This window comes from Lissotriton vulgaris, chromosome 3_1 (assembly GCF_964263255.1).
Source record: "Lissotriton vulgaris chromosome 3_1, aLisVul1.2, whole genome shotgun sequence".
Lineage (NCBI taxonomy): Eukaryota > Metazoa > Chordata > Amphibia > Caudata > Salamandridae > Lissotriton > Lissotriton vulgaris.
Genome location: NC_141689.1, coordinates 1786658140 through 1786681860, shown reverse-complemented (window position 1 = coordinate 1786681860; position 23721 = coordinate 1786658140). Strand labels below are relative to the sequence as shown.

At 46.9% G+C, this 23721-nt stretch overlaps 1 protein-coding gene across 1 annotated transcript in view; it reads left to right on the top strand.

Moving 5' to 3' along the window:
- Positions 1-21402, top strand: part of LOC147728447 (uncharacterized) — a 32788-nt gene extending 11386 nt beyond the window's left edge. The window contains exons 2-4 of the mRNA XM_086963802.1: positions 7955-8122; positions 18417-18476; positions 20708-21402. Of these exons, the coding sequence (XP_086819928.1) occupies positions 7955-8122; positions 18417-18476; positions 20708-21402 (923 nt within the window). The remainder of the gene's footprint in view (positions 1-7954; positions 8123-18416; positions 18477-20707) is intronic.
- The last annotated feature ends 2319 nt before the right edge of the window (positions 21403-23721 follow it).

The following is a 23721-nucleotide window of genomic DNA, read 5'->3' as shown; positions in this document are numbered from 1 at the left end:
TACCATCGGACAAGGACAGTTAGGGGTGTCGTGAGTCAAGACGCCACTGCGGGTCAAGAATTTGGGGACTTCGCAAAGGGTTTTCTCCCCTTTTGGGGGCCTATGGTGAACAGCAGGAACATTCGCCAGTTAACAAGGATAATTGAATCCGCCGTGACCGAAACGGCCGGTGCCCTTAGTAATTTGACAGCCGAGCTCCAGTCGGACCGGCTTATGACTCTTCAGAACCGAGTTGCCCTAGATGTCATACTTGCAGACCGTGGTGGTGTATGTAGGGTGATCCAATCCAGTTGCTGCATTTTCATCCCTGATAATGCTCCGACAGTGTACCAGGCCATATCCAAACTACACAAAATCTCCGATTCCCTTCATGTGGATAAAGGGGATTGGTCTCTGCTAGGGTGGTTCTGGGAACTGATCTCTGCCTGGGGATGGAAAACCCTGATCTTCATCGGGATGATCTTAGCCGTTCTGTTTATGTTCTGCCTGTTTGTACAGTGCGCTCCTGCAATATGTGGCCTCTGTGCTACTTCATGTGTAAGGAAGCCTGTGTCAAGGGACGAATTGAGCAACAGAATGATGCTACAGCAGCATCTCCATGAATTTATCAATACAGATTTGGACTCAGATTAGCATGAGTTATTGCCTTATATGAGGGCAAAAGGAGGGTCTGTGGTTCTGAAAATCTGGACCCTGCTGTAATACCGGTATCAAGGTCCAACACTCGTGTCACAAAATATCGTCGTACCATGACGAATTTGGTATCGGCAGACCGGTAATGATTAGGACATTATCCCTGTGCATTTGCGTCATGATTGAGCGATGCTAACACCCTTAAATCATGGTTTACGTTCCGAACCCTCGGACTCCATTTTGTGAACGGCATCCATCTTATGACTTGCCCTCATATAGTCAATTGATTAAGGCCGAGCTTGATCTGAAAGGACACGTCCACCTTAGCTGACTTCCCCATGACCTGGCCAAACTGACTCCACTGCCTCCAGCCAAACCTGTTCGGGCAGCTCCTCGCCCAGTGGCCGAATGAGATAGCATCAATACACAACATGCCATAAACCATTCACCACCTACAGACCATGTTTTCTACACACATACACCTGTCCATGTTTCTTGTTTATGGCAAGTTTTATGACAAGGAGGTGCCCTGTTTTATTGAGGTTTCATCGATATCTGATTGTAAATTCCGGGCTGGGCTGGGTCATCTATCACAAACTGGACATCTAAAATATGGGTTGGCCGTCATGACTTCGCTCTTTGCTTTATTGTGTAAATATGTCTATGACCATATCGTAAACTCAAGAATTCTCGCCTGAAGTGCAATATTTTGTATAAAAGGAGAAGGCTGGTTCTGTAAAAACGAACAGTCTCCTGAGAACTTACAGCCCGTGCTGTTGTAATTCTAGGACGCTTGTTACTTGGTTGCAGCCAATAAAACTCGATCTCTGACTTCACCTAGAAGACTCTTGGTTTCTGTGGTCCGGGACAGGGAGAACTCAGAGGTCCTCGGGTGTTACCCCTGGCACCACCGGGTTCCTAAAAACCCGGCACCTCAATCCCTGTGATATACATAATTCCTCAAAAATTCTACCGAATTGTATTGCAGATGCATTTATATCATTCTTCTTATCTGTGACCGAAGCACATTCGAGAGATAGTAGCACTCTGCTCTGTGCTTGTGGGCAGAAATGATGGATCTTGTGGAAAGAGCTTTAATGTTGTGTGCTCTTATCCTCTTTACAATTGTTATATCAATGGTAGGGAGTAAAACAAAATGAGTGAGAGGTATGATGTAGCCTAGTGTGAAGAGTTTTAGAGTTGTGCGAGTTCGGGACTAGTGATGCTGCACTTATATTTGCCATGTTGATATGCTTATAGGTGGAGTGAAATGAAGACGATTAAGAGATAGTTGCGCATGTTGTTGCCTACCTTCTTTGATAAGGTTTGATCCATGTTTAGGTGCGTATTGTCTTAAGTGTTGTGCCATTTATGTCCTTCTATTGATGAATGCAGATCTATCTTAAAGTGTTGTTGAGTGCAGGAAGAGCGTGGAGGTGGGAAGTGATCCCAGTAGGAGAGATGTCACGAAAAAAGTCACAGCAAGTAAAGTCGGCTCAAGGTAGGAACTCAAAGCCCATTTACCCATGCTGGCACCAAATTTAAGCTTGTACAGTAGTGGCAAATGTGCCTGAAATGAATAACAAAAAAATTACAAAGGCTTGTGGTTGCCCGAGGAAAGAATATCCCGCCAAGCTGCAATTAAACACCATTTAAATATGGCCAAAGACACTTCAAACATCTCAAATACAGTAAAAGCTGTCTGGGATTATTGTATCAAAGGTATCCCAAAGACAACAGAGACATTTTTTGATTCTTGGTTGGATTGCTCGATTTCCTCGATTTTCCACTTTGAAAGGTGAGGAGCACTCTCTTAACTCGATAAGCATGCCACTTCTTCCCTTTTAGGATCTAGATGGAAAGATTTTCAGACTACATCAGATGCAGATGGTTCACTAACAGCAGCACCCTAGCTGATGAAAAGGTGTCCATCAATCCCTGCTTTAAGCAAGCAAGGAAGAGCATTAAGCATTTCCTTATTTCTCAGAGGGCTGTAGATCACTCTTTGTCTCCTTCACCCAAGGCATCGTCTCAGAAGCTATTAAGACTGGCCATATCCTCCCACTCTTAAAGAACTATACTAGGCCATGATGGCATCTCCAATTACCCACCTATCAGACACCTCCCATTCATGAGCAAGATCATCAAAAAAGCAGTCTATGTTTAACTCCAAGATCACCTCAATACTCACTGCCTCCCACTTTACTACCTGCCTAGCTACAGATCACACTGCAGCATAGATACCAACACTTTAAACATCATAGACAATGCCCTCTTGACCAAAGGTGACCCCTGTCTCCTGATATTGCTGGACCTCTCAGCTGCCTTCTAGATAGTTGACTAATTTATCCTCATAAGCACATTGAGTTGCACATGGTATTCACCAGCAATGTTCTTGAGTGGTTCTTCTCCTACTTTTCCAGCCAACACCAGTTTGTTCACATGGGCACCTCCAAGTCACAAAAGATCCCTGTCATGTGTTGCATACCCCAAACGTCCATACTGTCTTCTGTCATCTTCAACCTTTACATGGAGCCACTTGGCACTCTACTCACATATAACTTCATCAAGATTTACTAAGATGCTGATGATACACAGTTTTAATCAAAAGTCTCCTCTGATTCAGACATACAATGTCTCAATACTGCTTACAAATCATCTGAACCTGAATGTCCAGCACCTATCTGAAGCTCAACCAATCCAAGACAGAATGTGTGTTATTTGTCAAGAGCAACACACAAGATTCAACACAAACCTGGCTCAATGACATGAACCTTGATGGTTTTGTATCCGAACTGTCACTGAATGCCTAGTTAGTTGGATTCATCCTGGACACAAATTTCATCCTTAAGGAACAAATGGCCGAAAACACAAAGACAGTCTGGTACTAGTTCTCTCTTCTAAAGAAAGTGAAACAGTTTCTTCCAGAAAGCAACTTCCGAACTGATATACAAGCACTTTACTTTGGCATCTGTTTAGTGGTAATGCCCTGCTAAATGGCCTCACACACTCCATATTGACACCCCTTAGGGGCATCCTAGACACTGCAGTAGGTCTCAACCTAGGCCTGAAGAAATATGATCACATCACTATATTCTGAAAGAACTCGATTGCCTCCCCTTGCTGGTCCGCACCACACCATCTTTAAAACCAGCTACATCATTTAGAAAGCTATCACAACCAGCAACCCTTGTGTATCGTGTAGACAAGTATATAATCTCTGGTGTCTCTCAACACACACGCTCCTAGCACACCATCAGAATGCAGAATAAAAAGGTTAAAAAAGAGAAACCTGTTACCAGTGAAAAAGTGCTTGTGCTTCCTCTTTTAAACTAAAAATGGGCAGTTAACTCCGCTTCTCCAGCTCAGTTTGCGGAGTTTTGGAGTGCAAAGATTTCAAAAACTCTGCACTGGCAGCAGTGCGGAGTTTACCGCTGTTGAGGACAGGGTCTAGGACTTACCTACGACTCCCAAATGGTGTGCTACTCCTGCTGCTTGCTGCACTCGGCTTCAGTTTGAAGAATTCAATTAACATGAAGAACTACAATGTTTATGGTGTATTGCGTGAAGGCATTCCTGACCACCAATGATACGGTCAGTCATGCCTTCATGCAATTCACCAAGCGCACTGTAGTTCTTCCTGTTAATTGAATTCTCCGAGCTGGAACAGCGGAAGCAGAGTGCAGCCAGGAGTAGGAGAAGGAAGGAAGGCAGTGGCGTGCTGCGGCTGGGAGACTGGCGGCCGGGCTGCATTGCCGTGGACAGCTGGCGCCGCCATACCCACCCACCAAGGAGGAGGCTCCAGACAGGTAAGATCAGGCCTTACTGAACTGGGGGATGCAAGGGAGTTGTGAGGGGGCAGGGAGAGTGTGGTGTGGCTGGGGGGCAATGTTACAGTGCAGGTTACTCCACCAGGCCACAGAACTCCACTGAATTACACAGAGTTTTCCAGTAACTCTGTGAAATTCCACGGAGTACAACTCTGCAAGTTCCGTCGAGGGTTACTTTAAACATGATACCAACCATTGGCTTACTCCCAATTTGCACATTTATTTATGTATAGGCCCCTATAAAGTGGTACTACATGTACCCCAGGCCTGTAAATTAAATGCTACCAGTGGGCCCGCAGCACTTATTATGCCACCAACTTAAAAAGCCCTTTCAAATTTGTCTTAGGCCTGCCATCACAGCCTATTTGCAGTTTTACACCACCAATTGGACCTAGCAAAATAAACCTTTTGCTAGGACTAAACCCTCCTATTTAATGCACGTAGTTCATCCCCTACTGAAGTTCCTAAACAGCCATTAGGGCAGGGTGCACTGTAGGTAAAGTATAGGACATGTGATTTTAAGTTTTACATGCCCTGGTAGTAAAACACAGGATGACAATGGGTAGCCTAGTTGCATTTAATAGGTTCTAACTTTTGATTAGGAAAAAGTATACATTTTATGTTTGTTATCAAAAGAATTGTAAGTTAAAATCCTCTTTAATGATAAAATCAGATTTTGAGATACAGTCCTGATAAAACACTTCTAGAAAGTTGACATTTTCATGTCCAAACCATTTGGTGATTGCAGCCTGTGCCTTGGGTCACATGACTGAGAATAGTTAGCAGTTGCTCTTTCTGTATTCCTCCCAGACAGTGAGACAAAGGGGGACTTTGAATTGGCAGGATGAGCTATCTTCCCAGGATGGGTGGGGCAGAGCTGCTCCCTGTGCCATATACATTTCAAAGGGCTGCCTCCCGCATGCTCGCAATGGAACTTGACCCCAGCCTTTTTTCACCTTACACCTCTTGGAGCCTTGACTTGGAAGGAAGGGCATTTCCAGACCCAGATGTGGGGGTGATCTAGACTTTTTCCTCACTTCAAAGGCTGGTACCAGGTGTAAATATTTGACCCTCAAACCAATTCTTCATTTCACCCCTGGACCTGTAGACCATCCTCCAGAAAGACTGCCTGTTACTTCAGAGGAGTGCCCTGCTCCTTGACGCCTGCTTTGTACTTCAGAGGACGCTCATAACAAAAGTCTGCCTTGTTGCTTGAAGCCTGCCTTGCAACCTCAGAGGACTGCCCAGCTGCTTGAGGCCTGCTATGGTGCCTGATCCTAGGACTACCAGAGTGACTCCAAGGGCTAGCAGGCTGGCCTAGTAGGCTGGTCTCGAGTGTGAGCTGCAGGGACATCACACACTCCAGAAACCTTGAACCCACATATGGTCTCAGTCTGAAGTGAGTCCTGACCTCCAAAATGGCGCTCTACCTGTCTTAGACCATTGAACTTAAGCTGAAGGTACCCTCAAGCCAAAATTGGAAATGTAGAACTTAGAAAAGCAAAAGGTGGCCTGAGAACTGACAGGATCTACCTGCTCGCCAATTCGCCCAAGGTACATCTCCGCTCGAACTGACTTTGCGACACTTCCCACTACATTCTTCTATGCAGCAACAAATTCTGTTTAGCGATTCCTGTTGGAAGGGTATCCAGTCTTATGGAGCCGTCATTGGTTATAGGCTGCATCCTTGTCCCGTTGAAGATTTTCGACCTCCATAAAAGTAACAACATCTGAACGCAGAAATCTTCACTATAACTTGGTCCAGTACCTCCCGGACGACAGCAACAAACCCCTCTGCATTGCAGACACTGCAGAGTATATGCCTTCCAGGAATGCAACTAATTGCATGAGTTGCTGCCTTGTTCCCTGGATGTCACACAGCAGTGTAGTCTGCCCTACAGAGAAGCTTTGAAACTGATCAACAGCCTCCTTAGAGAGCACTACTAGATGGAGAGAGGCAGTAGCTGAGGTGCCTTGGGTGAAGACAATCCTATCCTTTTTGGGTGCTGGGGCCCTTATTTATGTAGAGCTTGCGCCGTCAATGCGTCAAAAATAATGACGCATCATCAGCGCAAGTCATGCGCCATATTAATGAAGTGACGCATCTCCGACGATGCGTCACTTTCAGCCCTCTGCGTCGGAAAAACCACTGCGTCAAAATGCCCAGCGACACGTAAGTATTAATTTATGCAAGATGGGCGTTACCCCGTAAAAAACCAGCGCAAATGTGACACATCCACATTTATGACTTTTCCCACTTTTGATGCATCCGTGGCTGAAATGGCGCAGCATTGCGGTTGCATCAGAATTGGTGCGCCTGCAAAACGGACGCGCAGGAAATGACGCATCGGCACATAAAAAGAGGAGAGGTCAGAGTGGTCATTGCTGCATCTATCCCCACACCATGGAGGTGGTAATGCTGCGACTAGCTGCCAGATGGAGATGACTAGCACCAGGAATCCCACCACAACCCCCCGCCCCACAAAAGCACCCCCTCCCCCAAGGCAACGCCGGAGAAAGGAGCGATTATTCCGTCAAAGGAGGGTCCTGAGAGGCCTCAGGGATGAGGAGGTCATAAGTCTATTTCGCCTCAAGAAGCGGACCATAGAACATCTCCTATGACTCATTGGACCAAGGCTAGAGGTTACAACCAACAGGCCTACCAACATACCGCCACAGGCAAAGCTCCTGGCTGTGTTGCATATGCTAGCATCGGGCTCCTTCCAAACAACAGTTGCCAAAGTGGCAGGAATATCCCAGCCAGCTTTCTCAGCATTCCTACCCACTGTCCTGGATGCCATCATCCATCTGACACCCCGCTACCTCCGTTTCCCCAACAACCCACAACAGCAGATGGAGATCAAGCAAGGATTCTATGATATAGCAGGCTTCCCACATGTGCTGGGTGCCATGGACTGTACACATGTGCAATTAGTACCTCCTGCAGCAACTGCACATCTGTACATAAATCGAAAACTTACTTATTCCATCAATGTACAGGCCATTGTGGATCACCGTGGACTATTTACAAATGTACTGGCCAAATACCCTGGCAGTGTACATGATGCCTTCATATTCCGGAACTGCATCATTAATGACCGCTTCAAGAATGGCCAGTATGGCAATGGCCTACTTGTAGGTAAGCAAAAGAGTATGATACAATGCACCATCCATGCTGCCATACTGGTAATATTGCTTCAATGACCCTTTAATGAGGTCATGGATGGAATAATGTTGTACTAGTATATGCATAAATATAAGGTCATGTAGAGCCATATAGGGTGTCAATCCATGTCCTTCAAAATATGTGTCCATTTCCAAGCATAAATATGTGCTAAAGGTGTCTTGGATGTGAGTCATTGGGTGTGTTTTCTGCAACATCCTTGCCCAATGAACACTGCCATATGAAATATTGCCCACAACACATGGCCTGTAGTTTACCAGAACCATTTCAAACATTTCATTGTACCTTCTCATTTTTTTCATAACAGCTGACCAGGGATATGGCATCCAGCCGTGGGTCATGACACCTCACGGAAACCCACAGACGCCACAGGAGATAGCCTACAACCAGGCACATTGCAGGACAAGGAACATTGTTGAACGAACATTTGGTCTGCTGAAGGCCAGGTTTAGACGCTTGGACAAGTCTGGTGGACGTATGTTGTACTCACCACAAACAGTCTGTAAAATCATATTGGCATGTGCAATACTGCACAACATATGTGTGCTGACAAAAGTCCCCTGGGATGAGGAACCTGAAATAAATCAGCAAATGCCGGAGGATGACCAGGAGGATGGCCATGCTCCAGCAAACCAAAACACAGCAGCAGGCATCCGCAGACGTGCCAACATAGTGCGTAGTTTTTTTTAATAATGTGAAAAATAACATTATCATCATGCATCTTGATTTTTGTTCACACAAATAAAAATACATCATCCAACCTTTTCTAGCTTGTGCATGAATATTACATAAAAAAATTACACTGCAAGTTGCATGACAATCTCATATGTGGAGTATATACATTACATTGACTCTCATGTCTGGAGGCTGGCATCAGACATACATCAGGCCACACATCCATTTACATTGTACTGCCTTGCAATTTCACCTGCAATGACCACACTTACCATTGTCTGGCCAACACAGGTACCCTGGCACCATAGTGCATTTGTGTCTGTGTGCAGGGTACGAATGCACATGTGTATTAAGGTGACCCTTCCTGTACAAAAATATACCTCCATGCAACCCAGCAACCATAGTGCAGGAAGGCAGGCCGGCCATTGTGCGTCAGCGCACATGAAAAGCACAGGAATCTCCCGTATCTCATAGATACAGCACCTTCCCGTCCTATTTGCTTGCTGTAGGGAAGTGCAGCAGGAATGCATGCTGTACTTTTCCACTCCAAAACATCATAAATGAGGTTCTAAATTCACAATTGTCAATAAGCAACATTTACCATCAGATTTTGGGGTTCACAATATGAAAAAAGCACAGGTGAAGATGAGCCCACATAATGAAATCTCACAAAGCAGGAAACACAATAAAAAAAATACTTGTATGTGGCAAAGTCATGTTGAACAAAAATAAATAATAGGACACACATTACATTCATAAATATGTTACACAGTGGATGTGAGCCAAAATATCACCATCCATGAAAAAGTAGCCCTCAGTGCTCACCCAAGTTTGCATATTAGAAAAAATGGGGCAGGCACATAAATGAAGTTTGTGTATCATACTTCATAATCTTACCCATGCATTCCTGACTCTAGGCACAAAAGTGACGTATTGATCCCATGCATTCCTGACTCCAGGCACAAATGTCACGTTAGGTCTGCCTACGTCACAATCTGACGCATGCATTCCTGACTCTAGGCACAAATGTGATGTTAGGTCTGCCTACGTCAGAATCTGACCCATGCATTCCTGACTCTAGACACAAATGTGACGTTAGGTCTGCATACGTCAGAATCTGACCCATGCATTCCTGACTCTAGGCACAAATGTGACGTTAGGTCTGCCTACGTCAGAATCTGACCCATGCATTCCTGACTCTAGGCACAAATGTGACGTTAGGTCTCCCTACGTCAGAATTTGACCCATGCATTCCTGACTCTAGGCACAAATGTGACGTTAGGTATGCCTACGTCAGAATCTGACCCATGCATTCCTGACTCTAGGCACAAATGTGACGTTAGGTCTGCCTACGTCAGAATACGACCGATGCATTCCTGACTCTACGCACAAAAGTGACGTATTGATCCCTTGCATTCCTGACTCTAGGCACAAATGTGACGTTAGTCTGCATACGTCACAATCTGACCCATGTATTCCTGACTCTAGGCACAAATGTGACGTTAGGTCAGCATACGTCAGAATCTGACCCATGCATTCCTCACTCTAGGCACAAATGTGACGTTAGGTCTGCCTACGTCAGAATCTGACCCATGCATTCCTGACTCTACGCACAAATGTGACGTTAGGTCTGCCTACGTGGGAATCTGACCCATGCATTCCTGACTCTACGCACAAATGTACACGATACACAAGGCCCAAAAGTGACTTGGTCATCATATGTCATAGTCTAACTCAGCTGAATATACTAACACCACAAATTTACACACAAACATTTTGTGTGCCTGTTGAGACACTTTCATGCTAAGCGTAAACACGCATCTTCTGCCCAGCGTCAAAAATGAAGATTGTGACGCATGCCAATAATGTCGCATCTTCGAAAATTGGTCGCACCTTAAGTTGAAAATATGTCATCAGTCAGCCATGCTTCAAATTAACGACGCAACATAATAATGATTTGTTCGCATGCCAATAATGATTCATCAGCGATAACTGGTCACACCGTAAGGGGAAATATTTAATCAGTCTACCATGCTTCAGATTAACGATGCAACAAAATAAGGTTTTATTCGCATGCCAATTATGACGCATCATCGGAAACGAGTCGCATCTCAACAGGAAATGGTGTAACCAGCCTGCCATGCTCACAAACAGGAAGTTAATTTCAACTTTCACTTTCTATTTCACTCCTTTGTAGTCTCTGGCAGGTGTAGGAGTGTGTTTGGCAATTGCTTGAGTGTTGTGTCCTGTTCTGAAGTTGTTTTTCAGTGTGTGTCTTGCTTACTGTTTCAAAATTGTCTCTGTACTGTTGTGTATTGTGTAGCTGTCTATTGTGTGTAAAGGGGTGTCTGTCTGTTTAGGGGTTTTAATAGTTAGTAATAGGGGGATTAGTGTTCTGTTTAGGGGTTTTAATAGTTAGTAATAGGGGGATTAGTGTTCTGTTTTGGGGTTTTAATAGTAATAGGGGGATTAATGTTAAGTCAACTTTTTTTTGTAGCTTTCACACAGCGTGGCTTGTGCTTTGTCACAATGCCAGCCAGGTCCAGGAACCTCACTGAGCAGGAGTTTGGGGGGCTAATGTGGCTGATAGTCCACTACCTCCCACCTACCTGATCGGAGGGGGGAGGCGAGGAGGCCCCCACTGCAGCCGCCACTGCCAGGAGTAATTTCTTGCTGCCCACAGCGCCGCCGCCCCGGGACTACATCTCCCGGCAGCCTCAGCGGCGGCGCTGCATTCTGACCACGCGAGAGCGCCAGGAGGCGCCTTAAAGCTGCGCTCTGCTCGGCGGAGCGGGGGGACACCTACCTGATCGGAGGGGGGAGGCGAGGAGGCCCCCACTGCAGCCGCCACTGCCAGGAGTCATTTCTTGCTGCCCACAGCGCCGCCTTCCCGGGACTACATCTCCCGGCAGCCTCAGCGGCGGCGCTGCATTCTGACCACGCGAGAGCGCCAGGAGGCGCCTTAAAGCTGCGCTCTGCTCGGCGGAGCGGGGGGACACCTACCTGATCGGAGGGGAGAGGCGAGGAGGCCCCCACTGCAGCCGCCACTGCCAGGAGTAATTTCTTGCTGCCCACAGCGCCGCCGCCCCGGGACTACATCTGCTCGGCGGAGCGGGGGGACACCTACCTGATCGGAGGGGAGAGGCGAGGAGGCCCCCACTGCAGCCGCCACTGCCAGGAGTAATTTCTTGCTGCCCACAGCGCCGCCGCCCCGGGACTACATCTCCCGGCAGCCTCAGCGGCCGCGCTGCATTCTGACCACGCGAGAGCACCAGGAGGCGCCTTAAGGCTGCGCTCTGCTCCGCATCGCGGGACACCGGGCAAAGGGCGGGCCCTCTACGTCCCTCAGAGGCCAGAAGAGGACGGGACGGGCCACCCCACTTGATTCTTTCCAAGGAGGAGGTACAGAGTCGTTTTAATTTCTAATCTATCTCGCACTGTACTGCCTACTGCCGCTATTGCAGCTTATTGGGAGTTCTTTTGCCCTGTTAACCATGTCCTTCTGGGAGGAGCTGAATGCCCTGTGCAGCACCAAGTATGTCCCGGATGCATCAACACCTCCTAAAATGGGTATAGAGGCTGATTATCTAAACGGCACTCCACGGGATGTACCTTTACCTTTTAATAAAGACCAATCTCAAGTTAATACATTGTCCCTGGGTCCAAATTGTACAAGGAAGCACGATGAGGAAAAAGACAATGAGAACCAATCCAATGCTCAAAAAACGTGCACTAGCCCTATACCATCCCCCTCTAACTCTACTATATTAATGTCGGATAAGGCTGTGCATAGAACAGAGGACCCCGTATCACCCATCCAATTGACCTTACTGGCTCAGTTTGAGCAATTGTTAATATCTGCAATATCACCTCTGGTTACTAAAATTAATGACCTAGGGGACAGGCTGACCAGCATTGAAAATACACTTAAAAGGAACTCTCTACCAAACAATAAAACTGCTATACCTATTTGCCCTAATCCTCCCATCATTCACGAAAAGCCTAAGCCCTCTGCTTGCAGGAAAGTCCAAACCCTAGAATTGCCTCTTACTACTCCTATTCCAACCGGCCCTAAAGTTACTTTAAATTCCGCGTTTGTACCTCATACAGCATCCAGGGTCGCTCTAGAAAGAAGGCACCGCATAAATCTACCTCCCGAAGCCGCCCCATACGTGACTGTCCTCTCTGGGGTCCCTGCACTTAGCCAGGGCAAACCCGAAACACACCAGGACCTGCTTAATAAGGTCATTTTCTGGCTAACTCATAACAGACCTTTGCCACCTGACCTAGATGGTGGAATCCTGAGTGTCAGGAGGGTGGGGTGGCTAGGTATGTTGCCCAAAGACATCTCGGGGGACCTGATTTTAATTAAATTTAAGTATAGGAACATTGTCCCCTACCTACGATTTTGCCAGCCCAAAGAAGGAAACGGCCCCATTTGTATCTGGGACTTGTACGATTTTTACCCAAGCCACCAACATATTCCGTTACCAAGACAAATGCCAATGAACTATAATTCCTAGAGAAGGGGATCCCGTGTACCCTGTACCATTAACCCTCTAGCCTCCAACTAGTCTTGAATATGCATGAACAATGATTAGTTGACTCGTCACATTGATTTAATTCTGTTTTAATAGATGATATTAATTTTGTAATGAAATGTTGAGTTATCTATGTATGCATTGGTGTTGCTTTTATGGTTTTTTAAACTAAAAATCGAATAAAGCTAAATCTGATCACTGATCACTACCTCCCAAATATGATTGGGAGTGGAGGCAGGGTACTGCAGGGGTACCCAACCCAAGAAAGAAGGCTAAGGTGGGAGAGGGTGCGGTACCAGATGTTAAGAATCTTTGGAGTGGACAGGACCTTGAGACAGTACAAACATCGGTGGGCTGATATCATCAACCGTGAGCAGGATCTCCTGGACCACCTTAGAATTGAGGTTGACGGAACAATTGGTAAGTCAACTTACATTAATGTCATGTATTAACAGGTGTTTTCTAAGGTTACGCTATTCCATTTTGAAACATTAGGGGCCTCACTGAGGAGTCCCTTGCGCCGCTGTAACATCAGATTTAGTGACGTTCTGGTAACGCAGAAGCCTGAGTGATATTTATCATGCTGGACTATGCCACTCATTGAGGCACCGTGCTGCATGATAAATATCCGCCCTTTCAATGCATTGTTCTGTGTCAAAGGGGGGTGCAATGGGTGTTGTTTGGGCTTTCTCCACCAACATCCATGGCCTTTTGTCACTGCTCCAGGGGCCTTATTTATGAAGGCCCTGCGTCGCCGGAGCGTCACTTTTTAACATGTGAAAAAGTGACGCACCGGCGGCGCAAGGCCTTCAAAAATAAGGCCACAGACGTATGAGTCTGAGGCAGCGCAAAAAGCACATGCCTGCCCAGGGGAGGTGTAAGGGAGGCGCAACGGGAGTACATTCTTCATGTATCAATGTATTTCAAATTTCCCTGTGTGCAGCTGCATTGTGCAGCACACAGCAAAAAATGTCAATGCAGTTTCTGACCATTTATGTACAGGAAGGTATCCCATACGTCACAAAAAACTTCTTCCAAGCTACACAGCCACCCTCGCATCATGGTGCAAAAGGTTTTGTCCTACTGCATGACAGCAGTTTGTGGGCAAGGCCAGGGAAAGGCACAAAGATGCAACCTTAAGGGAAAAACATGTTCCATCATGGTATATCATATGTATGCATAATGGATTGTGGAAAAAATATTTCACGCACTGACAATATTCTATTAATAATGGGCCAAAACATCCAAAGTAGTGCATAACATTGACAGCAACTTGGATGCAAACTTCATGGTCCCCCCTTCATCACACATTGGAGGCCCTGTACATACAGTACTAATCTACAGGGACATCACCTCAGAGGAGTATATATCTGCCAGCATCTCAAGTAACCTTGTAGTGGTTGTTAATCTCTCCACAAACGTGTTTGTATGTGTATTTCCCTATACACAATGTGCTACTTTACCATCTGTATGCAGAGAAGATGCACAAGTGTCAACTGAGTGCAAACCATACAATGCCTTCATTCATTCATCATGACTGTGTGCAGGAAGGATCACATTTAATTGCTTGGATTCTACACAATGACTGGATGTACACTAACTAGTTGTGACGTTAAATGTAGTGCAGAACGGATAACAAAATGAAGAAATAAATACATTTATGCAACAATGTGCATACATGATGGCATACCATGGGCTGAGTAAGGCTTGTTAGCAAACCAAAACATAGGATTCATCATACAGCTGGGATTACGTCCGGGCACATGTTTGATGCGTTTAAACAACAACCTCAATGCAAATTATAGGCCACTATTGTGCTTAGTCAAGTGGAAAAGAGGCACACATCTACAAGGCCAGGAAAAGTGTGTGTAATGTTAATCCCATGTACACGTGTACATGGTCTACTTGCACACCGATCAATGTGTATGTGTGTATAATTGCATGTTGCTTGCAGTTGTTGTCACAATGCACATATCAATGAAGCTGACACACTGACACATCTAAGGGTCCCAGTACATCTGGGAATGATCAATAAACAAATGCTAAGCAATGTGTGCATTAGGGAGGTCAAACCTCTCTAAATGGCCATTTAAATACCACGATTGGTTGAATACAGACGTGAGTCCCTTGCTCACTTGCTCACTTTGCCACTGGATTCAAGCAAGCCGAGTTGAAGACGGCTGGAATGCCAGAAACCGGTCCTCTGAAGCTTGTTTTCGGTCCAGGGAAGACATGGCTTGGCAGTTCGGGCTGGACTGTTCCCATGAGGCACAGGGTCAGACTGATTTGCATATAGCCATGTCTTAACTGGGGTGGCAGAGTGGGCTAAAGAACGGTTTAACTGGGGTGGCAGAGTGGGCTAAAGAACGGTGAAGGTTTAAACCCAGATCTTTTGACTGGGTGTGAGTGTTTGATTGATTCAGATGCTCCGTCTATCACCACCCCCTTTTTTACCGCTTTTGGCCGCCATAAGTGTGGCAGGGTATGCTCAGACGTGAGTCCCTTGCTCACTTCGCCACTGGATTCAAGCAAGCCGGGCTGAAGACGGCTGGAATGCCAGAAACCGGTCCTCGGAAGCTTGTTTCCGGTCCAGGGAAGACATGGCTTGGCAGTTCGGGCAGGACTGTTCCCATGAGGCATAGGGTCAGACTGATTTGCATATAGCCATGTCTGAACTGGGGTGGCAGAGTGGGCTAAAGAACGGTGATGGATTAAACCCAGATCTTTTGACTGGGTGTGAGTGGGTGTGAGTGTTTGATTCAGATGCTCCGTCCATCACCACCCCCTTTTGTACCGCTTTTGGCCGCCATAAGTGTGGCAGGGTATGCTCAGACGTGAGTCCCTTGCTCACTTTGCCACTGGATTCAAGCAAGCCGGGCTGAAGACGGCTGGAATGCCAGAAACCGGTCCTCGGAAGCTTGTTTCTGCTCCAGGGAAGACATGGCTTGGCAGTTCGGGCTGGACTGTTCCCATGAGGCACAGGGTCAGACTAATTTGCATATAGCCATGTCTGAACTGGGGTGGCATAGTGGGCTAATGAACGGTGATGGATTAAACCCAGATCTTTTGACTGGTGTGAGTGTTTGATTGATTCAGATGCTCCGTCCATCACCACCCCCTTCCCTTTTGTACCGCTTTTGGCCGCCATAAGTGTGGCAGGGTATGCTCAGACGTGAGTCCCTTGCTCACTTTGCCACTGGATTCAAGCAAGCCGGGCTGAAGACGGCTGAAATTCCAGAAACCGGTCCTCAGAAGCTTGTTTCCGGTCCAGGGAAGACATGGCTTGGCAGTTCGGGCTGGACTGTTCCCATGAGGCACAGGGTCAGACTGATTTGCATATAGCCATGTCTGAACTGGGGTGGCAGAGTGGGCCAAAGAACGGTGATGGATTAAACCCAGATCTTTTGACTGGGTGTGAGTGTTTGATTGATTCAGATGCTCCGTCCATCACCACCCCCTTTTGTACCGCTTTTGGCCGCCATAAGTGTGGCAGGGTATGCTCAGACGTGAGTCCCTTGCTCACTTTGCCACTGGATTCAAGCAAGCCGGGCTGAAGACTGCTGGAATGCCAGAAACCGGTCCTCGGAAGCTTGTTTCCGGTCCAGGGAAGACATGGCTTGGCAGTTCTGACTGGACTGTTCCCATGAGGCACAGGGTCAGACTGATTTGCATATAACCATGTCTGACCTGGGGTGGCAGAGTGGGCTAAAGAACGGTGATGGATTAAACCCAGATGTTTTGATTGGGTGTGTGTGTTTTTGATAGATTCAGATGCTCCGTCCATCACCACCCACTTTTGTACCGCTTTTGGCCGCAATAAGTGTGGCAGGGTATGCTCAGACGTGAGTCCCTTGCTCACTTTGCCACTGGATTCAAGCAAGCCGGGCTGAAGACGGCTGGAATGCCAGAAACCGGTCCTCGGAAGCTTGTTTCCGGTCCAGGGAAGACATGGCTTGGCAGTTCGGGCTGGACTGTTCCCATGAGGCACAGGGTCAGACTGATTTGCATATAGCCATGTCTGAACTGGGGTGGCAGAGTGGGCTAAAGAACTGTGATGGATTAAACCCAGATCTTTTGACTGGGTGTGAATGTTTGATTGATTCAGATGCTCCGTCCATCACCACCCCCTTCCCTTTTGTACCGCTTTTAGACGCCATAAGTGTGGCAGGGTGTGCTCAGACGTGAGTCCCTTGCTCACTTTGCCACTGGATTCAAGCAAGCCGGGCTGAAGACGGCTGGAGTGCCAGAAACTGGTCCTCGGAAGCTTGTTTCCGGTTCAGGGAAGACATGGCTTGGCAGTTCGGGCTGGACTGCTCCCATGAAGCACAGGGTCAGACTGATTTGCATATAGCCATGTCTGAACTGGGGTGGCAGAGTGGGCTAAAGAACGATGATGGATTAAACACAGATCTTTTGACTGGGTGTGAGTGTTTGATTGATTCAGATGGTCCGTCCATCACCACCCCCTTTTGTACCGCTTTTGGCCGCCATAAGTGTGGCAGGGTATGCTCAGACATGAGTCCCTTGCTCACTTTGCCACTGGATTCAAGCAAGCCGGGTTGAAGACGGCTGGAATGCCAGAAACCGGTCCTCAGAAGCTTGTTTCCGGTCCAGGGAAGACATGGCTTGGCAGTTCGGGCTGGACTGTTCCCATGAGGCACAGGGTCAGACTGATTTGCATATAGCCATGTCTGAACTGGGGTGGCAGAGTGGGCTAAAGAACGGTGATGGATTAAACCCAGATCGTTTGACTGGGTGTGAGTGTTTGATTGATTCAGATGCTCCGTCCATCACCACCCCCTTTTGTACCGCTTTTGGCAGCCATAAGTGTGGCAGGGTATGCTCTGACGTGAGTCCCTTGCTCACTTTGCCACTGGATTCAAGCAAGCCAGGCTGAAGACGGCTGGAATGCCAGAAACCGGTCCTCGGAAGCTTGTTTCCGGTCCAGGGAAGACATGGCTTGGCAGTTCGAGCTGGACTGTTCCCATGAGGCACAGAGTCAGACTGATTTGCATATAGCCATGTCGGAACTGGGGTGGCAGAGTGGGCTAAAGAACGGTGATGGATTAAACCCAGATCTTTTGACTGGGTGTGAGTGTTTGATTGATTCAGATGCTCCGTCCATCACCACCCCCTTTTGTACCGCTGGTTGAAAACATATGGCGGATATTTGCTTTTTGTTGATGTGTGACGCATTATTCTGCTGGCACATCTGTGAATTCTCAGATGTTCACATTCACCATTGTACAAAAGTCCCCCATAAATGCACAATCACATACATCAGCACAATGCAAACATATTTGCAACATGGGACAAGTGTGCATGTATTTGGCAAATGCCATCTCAATGTGACACCACAAACAAGGGAGCACATGTGTGTTACACATGCAGTGGATGAGTGTGCTTCACATGTGAAGCACTTAGCCAGAGACTGTTGTATGAATCTGGTAGCCTCATGGGACGCAACGTAAGCCGATGTTGAAGATACCAGTGACTCTCATGTAATATCTGTACTGTACGCTGATAATCTGGTCTATTGTCTTTCCCTTGTAGGTGGTCCTCCACCATACACAAGGGATGAGGTGGAGTTGTTCAAGAATCCAAAGGCCACTGGTGAGTTTGAAATCATTTCTGTCTTTGTCTGTATGCTTACAATGTCTCCTCATGCATGCCTTGTATGCAGACAGTCCAAAAGCATCATCTTTGCATGCTGCATGTTTAGACATCACATGTGCATGGAAGTGTCAAGGACTCAATGGCACTATGTGCAAATGCATAATGTCAATGATAAGGGTCACATGTATGACGTGCTACTGTGTGCGAGGGTCACAGTAACACTTCTTGTGCTGCTATATGTATCTACCACTTAAAAGGAGACCGCATTCAAACAATAAATCTATACCTTCATAGAGCACCATACTCAGGTGTGAGGGTCTCAAGGCGCTGAAGGGAGGGGGTGTGCTGCTACTGCTGAAATAGCCAGGTCTTGAGTTGTTTAATGAAGGTAAGATGGTCCTGGGTCAGTCGTAGGTGTGCGGCAAGGGAGTTTCATGTCTTGGTGGCCAGGTAGGAGGATGATCTACCTCTGGTGGTGGATGAGTGAATCCTTGGGATGGTGGCGAGTGCGAGGCTGGCGGAGCGGAGGTGGCCGGTAGGATCTGAGAACGAGAGGCGGATGATGAGTCCTTCTGGGCTCATGTCATGGAGCACTGTGTGTGTGTGGGTGAGGAGCCTGAACGTGATCGTTCTGTTGACAGTGACCCAGTGTCGGTTTAAATGGCCGATAGATATGTTGCTGTTGTGAGGGCTGTCGAGGGTGAGTTGTGCGGATGCATTTACTATGGGTTGTAGTTGTTACTGAAGTCTGGCGGTGGTTCCTGTGTATAGGGCATTCCCGTAGTACAGTTGGCTGGTGATGAGGGCCTGGGTGACCGTCTCACACGTTCCGGTGGTGATCCAACAGAATATCTATCGGAGTATGCGCAGGGTGTAGAAGCATAAGGATGAGATGACGTTCACTTGTTTATTCGTTGTGAGAGAGTAGACCTGGATAAATCCAAAGTGGAGGGTATGGTCCGTGGGTGTTGTTGCAGTGACCAGCGTTGTGGACCACCAGGAGTCGTCCCCGGCGGATGGTGATTTTTCAAAGGATGATGACCTCCGTATTGTCTGAGTTCAGTTTCTGCTGACCGAGCTTCATCCATTCTGCAACGTCTTTCTTTTCTTCATGGAGGTTGATTTTGGTGGGGGCTGGGTCTTGGGTGAGGGAGAGTACCAGCTGGGTGGCATTGGCATAGGAGATGATGTTGTGGTTGTGTGTGCATGCAATGGCAACAAGGGTGCTCATGGAGATGTTCAAGAGTGTTGGGCTGTCAGTTTATTTAAACAATGCCTACATGACACATGCTAATTGTAGTACAACATAGATATACCTCCTACATGTAGTAATTCCTTGTGCCCCACGTGTGTCAGTACTTGCCATTGTTAGAGGGATGCAACAGTGCTGCAAGTCCTTCATTAATTATGCACAACATTTATGCAGTTACCTATGCAACTAAAAGGGTCACCTGCAGAATTCCCTATTGACATCACTACTTCATATGCAATGATGTACATGTGTCTAAATGGTACTTGCATCCTTTACCAGGCATAGTCAATCCACATACCAGGCCTTAATGCTGGCCATGATTTGACGTCCCCTGTCAAGATGCGTCTACCATGAAAGTGTTGTGCAGTGTGTGTTGCGTTGTGTGTCAAAATGCTGCACGTATTTACTCCGAAGCAGCACCCCATGTACAAGTGTAAAAAAAATAGGAGGTGGTGCCTAAATCAATAGCAGGGCACACCTGTGTTTTTCCTAGCAACACAATCCTAAATTGCCATTTTTCGTTTCTATAGTGCATTTAACATGTGTGTTGCCTTGTGCAGCATACAGGGATGATGGTCCGTATAACTTGCATTGTATCTGTGTATGAAGTGTCAACTTACAATGCCTAAACAAACCTTGCCTGCACACAGATGCACTAGCATCATGTTGAAAAGGGGCCCGCATTTGTGCATGCAGAGCATTGGGTTCATGCCCAGACCAAATGCATTGGAATGCACCGTCTCATATGTATTGAGGCCTTTTATGTCATCTAGATTTGTCATCGTGTTAGGAATTACTCAACATCACTTTGCATCCCTGTGTCTGAGCATCAATGATGATGCCAACATGCGTAGAAATTGATGCCCTGTTAGCAATATGCCCTTGACAAAATGTGCCTAACATTGCATGAATGTGCATGTGTACAGGTGTCAATGTGTAAGTGCAGACTGATGTGGATGTTATTGCTCCATTGCAGAAAACATGTCACAAGATGAGGAGAGGCAGTTTCGGATTTGTCTCGAAAGATACTGCCACATCCGCAATGTTGGACGTTCCTTCAGGCAGATGGGACGCAGACATGAGAAGTCACGTGCAGCAGGAGCCTGGAGATCACCAACTCCCACTCCACCATCCAACACGCGGAGCCGGAAGCAAAAGCGAAAGACATCTCCCAGGGACACCGGACCAGGAGCTGAATCATGGCAAGAACATGCTCCCCAAATGGACACCGCATCCCCAAAACAGAGTGGACCCTCAGGCCTGCCCACCTCTGCACCATCAACATCAGGTTCGTCTGCAGCCCCAGCTAATCTTCAGTCCGGATCATCAACAGATCCCACTTCCGGACATCCCTCTGCTCTGACCCCTGTGACAGCCACTGCTCCACCATCTGGACCCACCACTGCTCCACCCCTTGCAACTAACACAGATCAAGCAGCAGTAGCGCAAACTGAACTGGCCCATGCAGAAGTCACACATCCAACAACTGGACATGCAGCAGCTCCCCCAGAGCTCGACGTTGGGCTACTGATTGGCAAAATTGACACAATTGAAAAGGCCCAAAAGGACCTGACTTTGAAGTTGGCGGGCCTACAACTGCAGCTGGCCACTCTGTTGAGCCTGGTTGCTGACATAAATGCAGCCATTACCCAAATGGACGAGCAGCAATAAACACTAACTCAACAACGCCATCACAACTGTGGTCGTTGTCCCTGACATGTAATTTCACATGTAAAGTTACTGACATTGTTATTGTTTACCTCTTTAATAGTTAGATAGCCGTTAGGATAGTTGTAGTAGTTAGGAATAGTGTTAGGATAAGTGTTAAGTTATTAGGAGTGGGTGGGGGGTTGATGTATAGTGTATGTAAAATGTATTTTAAGATAAAAAAAACACAAAAAAAATATCATTGTTTAGTTAGGTAGGTTAATTAGTATGTGTTTAGATTAAGTGTATGTATGCCTGATGTGTGATTGTTGAATAGGGGGTGGGGGGTCATCTGTGTGTTGTGTTGTATGTGTGAGGTAGGTTTAGGAACAGTAAGACAGTATAAGTGTAGATGTTAGTGCCTTAGATTAGCTTAGTGTAGGATTTATCTTCAAATGTTTATAAGTGTAGTGTAGTTGACCATTGCATTTTATTAGTGTGAACTTGTTTGTAAATAAAATATGTTTTTCATTTACAAAATGTCTGACTTGTAGGCATATGAAGTTGTGAAATCAGCTTAGTGTGAGCCTTACACTTGCTGGCCAAGGAATGTTAACAATGATCTCATGTCTGAGATTACCGTTACATGTTAGGTATTGTAAGCCAAATGTTCATTACACTATCACTAATTCATAGAGGCCACTACTCACCCTTGAGGGACTTAAGGTATTGTGTGGCAGGGGAGCCCATGTGATCAACAATCATGTGGAAAGATTGTGGGACCTCTTTTATGATGTTTTGCCGTAGTGAAGCACAGCAGGCTTTCCTGTTGCGCTACCCTTTTGCAGGATGAAGGGCAGGACCGTGCCCTATCTGTAAGATAGTGTGCAGTCTAAGCATGGGCGAATTTTGCGAATCTCGCGTTCGCGAATTTTGCGGATTTGCGAACTCGCAATCCGCGAATTTTTTTTGTGTTTGCGCGAGTTTCTGCCAGTTCGCGAGGGTTTTGTACAATGTCGCAAATTGCGAACTTACCTGTCGGGTCGCAAGTTTCGCGAACTTGTTGTTTCTACGTGTCCAGCCTGTTTGGGACACTCTTCTTCATCACTGCCACTCTCTGTCACCACTGCCACTCTCTGACTACTCATGCCACCCTCTGGCCCACCCATGCCACCCTCTGTTTCATCACAGCACCCTCTGGTTGTCCAGTCAGTGTACATTATTGTGGCAACGCAAGCACACCTTCCCTGCCTCAAGTGACCTGAATTAATTTGGGGCTGATTAATGTGTCACAGAATATTTTTTTAGCTGGCACCTGCTTCCTTAGTGCTTCCTGATTAGTGATCTTTTGCACTTGCTAAGTGCTTTCATTGTTGCAAAATTAGTTACAACACCTGCCCTGCCCCAACTGACAATAATGAATTAGGGGCTGATTAATGGATTTGAACTGCCAGCCTGGCTCCTGCTTGTCTCCCTTAGCTGTAATTCAGGACCTTTGTGGCATATGTGTAACTATTCTGAGGTTCAGAGCAGGGTCACATAATAGTTGCAACTGGCAACTGAACTCTGGAGGGGCCTCTCAGCAAGCACTACAGGAAATGGCTACTAATGATGAGCCTGAACTTTTGAACCTGGTAAGTAGTTTCAGTTTTGCTAAGATCGTATTTCTGCAATTTTGCACTTATTCGCGGGGCGCGAAGTTGTACTGGGAAGCCACGAACTCACGCGAACAGTGCGAGCAGTGCGAGCAAAATCCGCTGCTCGCGGATTTGCGGATTTTGCGGGAGATTCGCGAATCTCGCGGATTGCGAATTTACCGAAAATCCGCAAAATCCGCGAGCGAAACGGATTTTCCGCCCATGCTTAGTGCAGTCCTGTTGTTTTCACCAGAACCGGTGCACAATGGCCTGTCCAGCGCAAAGGCAGTCTCCTTTGCACAATGGTGCAAGGGGGGCTGCCTTGCGGGGAACATTATTCTTGTACAGGAATGGACACCTCTCAGTTAAGTAATCATCACAACAGCCTCTTCCTCTTACTATATGTGCTGCATTGTGTGGAAAAGGGAAGACAAGGAGAAATGATCATATTTCTCACCATTGTGCCTTCCTCATGCCTGCCCTGGGTCTGTGTAATTTCTGGACAGTGCCTCAGATTTCATGTTCCTATTACATCTGGGGCAACGTCAAAAACCAATGGATATTGCTGGAAACGCACCCAGCAACACCCATTCATTGCACGTGCCTGTAACGCAGAACAATGCGTTCAAGGGTCGGATTTGTAGCATGCAGCATTATCCCATGACTATGGGCCTTGGTGATAGCTGATAAGTATTAGGCAGGGTTC